Source organism: Triticum dicoccoides, chromosome 1B (assembly GCF_002162155.2).
Source record: "Triticum dicoccoides isolate Atlit2015 ecotype Zavitan chromosome 1B, WEW_v2.0, whole genome shotgun sequence".
Classification (NCBI taxonomy): domain Eukaryota; kingdom Viridiplantae; phylum Streptophyta; class Magnoliopsida; order Poales; family Poaceae; genus Triticum; species Triticum dicoccoides.
The window spans coordinates 417,179,520-417,184,893 of NC_041381.1; the positions used below are offsets into that span (position 1 = coordinate 417,179,520).

Below are 5,374 nucleotides of genomic sequence, written 5' to 3' on the forward strand. Positions count from 1 at the left end.
ACAATTTGATTCATAGGCTCTTTTCTTTTTTTTGCAGAGAGATTCACAGGCTCCTCAAACCAATCAACAATAGAAAAAATCTAGCCAACCTAGTAAGCTCGTGCGCAACCTTATTTGCTTTTCTATCTTTTTCACGAAGACGCAAAGGTTGCGTATCTTTTTATTGATAGATAGAAGGACAATGAGTACAACCGAGGATACAACACATGACATGAACACAAGAAGGCATGCACATGGTACCCGGAGCAGAGAGAAGGGATGCTCAGCCCGAACAGGGAGAAACACACAGTTAAACCCACCAAGCCTAAAACTAGAGTAGTAGACCAAAAGAGCACAACATCAGTGGTTGGGCATGCGGTTGTGCAGCCTAACGACCCGAGTTCAATTCCTAGAATTGACAGGTGATGCACAGGGGGTTTTCCCCCGTTTATTGAGGATCAAGTTTGGTGTATGATAGAACCACTTATCAAAAAATATCTTGATACTCATTTTAAAAAAATTCGAGGACCAAGTTTATCTTGATACTCATACTAAAATGGCCGTATACATTCCTAGTTGGTCCAGAGGCCGGGGAAGTGAAATTCACCCCCATTTTTAAGGGTCCTATCCTCCCGTCCTCTCCTCCCGTGTCGCCCCTGCGCGGCGGCCGGGGGGAACCCTAGCGCCGCCGCGTCCTCGTCCCTCCCCCGACCTTTCCTCCTCGCCGCCGCCGGGGCGCGCCGCCGGGCAAAGCTCGGTCAGCATCGGTGGCGGCATGATCTCTTCTCCCACGACTCGCCGGATCTGGCGCGGGCGGATCGCGACAGTTGTTGGCGGCGCGGGCTTGGGGGCGACGGCAGGGCTCACGCTCGCGGTTTCCCCTGGTGTGCGTGGGAGTCCGCTCGGGGCGCGCGGCGGTGACCCTCGGCAAGCGGTGGCGGGCGCTGGGCTCTCGGCGGCCCTCCGGCGTGTGTAGGCGGCGGTGGTCCCTGTGCGCAGTCGACGGCTCCTTCTCTGACCGGGACGGCGCGGGGGATGGCGGCGGCCCGGCATGGCCGGCGATCTGGATGCGGTGGTGCCGGCGGCTTGCTGATCTGCCGATGCCACAGGGTTCTGCCTGGTGGTGCTGGTGGTGACGGCGACCCGTGTACGAGAGTTGGATCCCTTCGAACTGATCTAGGTGAAAACTTGCCTTCGGCGTCTGCTAAGGCTGGCGGTGGCGACGCTATCTGCGTCGTTCCCTTCTTGAAGGCATCGCCGTGGAGAAGTTGAAGGCCACTTTCTCCTACTTCCGGGGAAAACCCTAGATCGGATGATCGGATGACGACGGCGCGCTGATGTCGTTCCTCCCTTGGGGGCGTCATTCTTGAAGGTGCACACGTGATCGAGGGACCAGAGGACAGATTCTTTGGTGGAGTGATGATTCATCCTACACACTGATGGCGACGGATCTTGACGGCGTGGCGCAGTGCAGATTCGGAGTTCGCTGTGGGAGGATGGACTCGCGCAGGAGGACGACGTTGTCGGGTGTCGTGGTGGCGTCGATAGCAGAGAGACCTGGCACGGTACATGCAACATTACAACTCTGAACATGGATTGGCGGCAGGTGGCTGCGGCGGCCTCATACCCGGCAGGCGTCCTGGTTGAGGAGTGCGCCGGACTGGTAGGTGCCCCATACCCGGCAGGCGTCCTGGTTGGGACCTCATGTCTTAGATGTTTAGGTTTGGCTGCGATGTCTGTTTGGTATTAGACCCAGACTATCTGCGCCCCTTCATCAATTGGATAGGTGTAACAACAGTTGTTGCTTAAACGGTGGCTTTAGTCTTGCTGTTGTTTGGCTTTGTAAGGTCTTGCGAGAATAATTAATAAAATAAATGAATGCATCGTTCAGATGTAGAGGCCAGGGATCATCCTTTTTTTCTAAAAAAAACATCTTTAATTCCAACACCGAGGATTCCCTGAGTGAGCAAGATAGCGCCTGATAGAAAAGCAATAAAGCAGGTGTTTGTGCTTGTTTTGTCATTGGATTGACATAATATATTAGTATAAAAAAATTACCTTCATGGTACAATATCAAGCAAGACATTTGGGATGCCTACGACCCACACAAGAAAGAAATAAGAAGAAGAAAATTGACATAGCCAACAACTTGCAAAAGACCAGCAATAACGTCATCAACCATCCTTGACAACACACGAGGTACGAGAAAGATTTCTCAAAAACAACGCCAACAAGAAGATAACGGCGTTCAAACGCAATCGTCACGGGATCCAACCACTGCAAGTAAGATTGAGTATTTTTCATCACTTGTATCAAAGCAATCCAAGCATGGGATAGTATATTACAAACATGACAAACCAGAATTAAGAGCATCAAACCATTCAGCATGAATGATGAGCCATCTCAAAAACAAAGAATTAAGAGCATCACACAGTATGAACCAACACCCTGCAGTACACCACAGTAGCTACTACTGTAGTTAATTACACGCACGCCATGCATGTACACGTCTGTCTCACGAAATTGCAACGTCGCACGGCACGCCCCGGAAGGATTTTGCCGACGACGGCGACAAGCCGATGACCACCGGGGAGCAGACCGCCCGCATGTTGTAGTGCCTGGACTTGACGCCGCCAACCAAGAAATGGACGATCGCGGTGACGCGCACCTCCACGCCCACCTCGCCGTCGGAGCGGTCGTGCTCGAGCTCCCGCGCGGTCCAGTCGGGCACCGGCGCCGACCGCGCCACGGCGCGCACCTCGAGCCGCGTCTCGTTCCTGCTGGGCTGGTGGAAGTCCGGCACGTCGGCGACCGCCAGCTGAGGCGCCACCTCGCCCGCGCCGTAGTGCACGTAGACGGCGACCGACCTGTAGCGCATGGACACGCGCCGGTTCGGGTTGTCGGCTGCGAGGGTGAGGTAGAAGGAGGCGTTGAGCGTGGCGCCGCCGCCGCCGCCGGGCGGCGACGTGACGTTGAAGTGCCGCACGGCGGCACGCGCGACGCTGTACTCTATGGGCTTGGGGCGGACGACGAGCCAGAAGACGAGGACGACGAGGCCGGCGAGGAGCACGGTGACGACCAGCGCGGCCACGATGCAGCGGAGCACGGCCACCCGCCTGGCGCTCCCCGTCGTCGCCGGCATCGCGGTGCCCACCGTAGCTGCGCGCGGCGTATATACTTTCTGCCACCGACGTACGTAGCAGCTATTGTTGCGTCGACGCGTGCACCGTCACCACGGCTAGTCGGCTATGCTTTGTATAGAGAGGGAGAGGGGATCGGAGAAAGAGTGCAATGTACTGTACTGTAGTACGACGGTGCTGTATGATCGATCGAGTCCGCGCGAGTTGCTTCTTTGGCGGGAAAAGAATCGAAGACGCAAAGCATCAAGCATGCACAGGGTGTGCCGGGTGCTTCAAAAGTCGTGCTCCGTTCGCTTTCGGTTTCTTTGCTCCTTTCCTCTGGACGGAGGGATTCCATTTCCAGCTAATATTCCTCTCTGCGCACTCAAGGAATTTTCAGTGGGAGAAGCAGAGGGGAGCAGAGAATGAGCGGCTCGGTATATGTTTTCGATAATTAACCACTAATTTCTGTGGCAAGCTTAACGCGCCCTGCTCTGGTTGAAGAAAACTTCATCCAAAAGTTCAGAGTTAATTACACGATAGTACCACAATTGGGGCCGTGGTGGCGAATTGGTACCAGTTTTGAAAATTTTTACGTGTCAGTACCACGTTTGGACCGAACCGTTGCAAATCGGGCTAAACTTCGTATTTGTACGTATTGACGCTGGAACTGACCGCCCGGGCCCGCGCATCAGATGCCACGCTGGCGAATCGACACGCGCCCGCTCGCTCAATAGGTGCGGTCCGGCTCGAACGTGCTCCACTCTGTTCCTCCTCGCCGTCTCTGTTCGTCGACGAACCCTAGCTCCCCTGCGCGTACGGCGATGGCGGCGGCGCCCCCGGGCGGTGGTGGCGGCAGCGGTGGCGGCGGCGACGGCGATGGCGGCGACGGCGATGGCGGCGGCGCAAACCTTCCCCTCTTCGGCATCGGCGCGGCAGGAGGAATCGAGGGGAGATCTCCAATCGAGGGCGGCGATGGCTACTCGAGCTCTGAGTACTCCAGCGACGACGACGAGTTCATTGAGCCCGCACTGTCCATGGAGCAGCGGGTACGGCTGGCAAAGCAATGGGTGGCGAACCCTAGCAATAGCCATGAGCTGACCCACGGCCTCGGCGGCGTCCTGTAAGTTTCTGTTTCTGTCTCTTTTTTTTCTTCTCATTTATTTGCTAATTAGGGTTATAGTGTACTGATTAGGCAAATTGCATGTGAATTGTAGTTTATATGAAGACATGTGGAATGTTAGGATCCATTTTGACAATAATGATCTGTTAGAGAGGAAATTAAGCTGTTCAGATGTGATATATCTAAATATGGTTGCATTGATGGAAACCCAAGGCTTTAGTATTGATGATTCACTGATGTTTTACATGGAGACCCCAGGAGAGCAGGGCTTGGAATTGGTTGATAGTAATGTTAAACTACAGTTGATCAAGAGGCAGAATGAGGAGAGTTTGGTGCTTAATTTGCTATTTAGGGCTTGTCCACCAGCTGTCAGTGTACCACAGAAGGGTTTTGTACAGAAGCAAAATTTAGATATAACTGAATATTCTGAGCCTGTTGTTTTTGATCTTGCCGATCCTCCTGTTTATGCTGTTGATCAGCAAGGTGTTGCTTATGAAGGTCAGAGTAGCAGTTATATTGCAGCTGTAGGCCCTGCTGTTTTAACACAAGAGAGCAGGAGTGTTCTAAATCCCAAGTTAAAAGAAGTTGTGGAAGAAGAACAAGTTGGCTATGATGGCAGTTATGCATGTTCATCTGAAGGATCTGAAGGGCAGTATGATAGTGACATGGGGGATTTAAGGCCTAACTATAATGAGGAAATGCATGATGCTGAAGACATGGAGATGGAAGAGGGAAATAGACAGAGAGAGGAAGAAGTACAAGAGCAACATGAGAAAGAAACAGAGGATGAAGAATCAGAAGAAGAATTAGAGGATGAAGAACAAGTGCATTATGAGGGTGACACAGAGGTAGAGGAATTATTTGAGTTGGAGGATGATGACCCTATTGTTCCAGAAGAGGAGGAAAAAATATATGTGCCAGCAAAGAAGAAGCAGAAGTTGCAAGTAAGGAGGGGACCAACAACAAGGTCACATTCCAGTGTTTTAGAAGAAGTGCAACCTGATTGGAAACCATCATCAGATGAAGAAGATGATAGTTTATTGAAGGACAGTGAAGATGATGGGTTTGAGCCACTAGCATTTGTGCTACCTCAAAAAAGGAAGAGTAGGGCAAAGAAGAGGCCAGCTAGAGTATGGTACAATGAGGATTTGGA

The 5,374-nt window shown here is 52.6% G+C and overlaps 1 protein-coding gene across 1 annotated transcript; it reads right to left on the reverse strand.

Moving 5' to 3' along the window:
* Positions 1-2,293: 2,293 nt before the first annotated feature.
* LOC119305975 (NDR1/HIN1-like protein 10) lies at positions 2,294-3,183 on the reverse strand. The gene has a single exon (XM_037582347.1). It carries the CDS (start codon positions 3,119-3,121, stop codon positions 2,495-2,497), a length of 627 nt encoding a protein of 208 aa, XP_037438244.1. The 5' UTR covers positions 3,122-3,183; the 3' UTR covers positions 2,294-2,494.
* Positions 3,184-5,374: the final 2,191 nt, after the last annotated feature.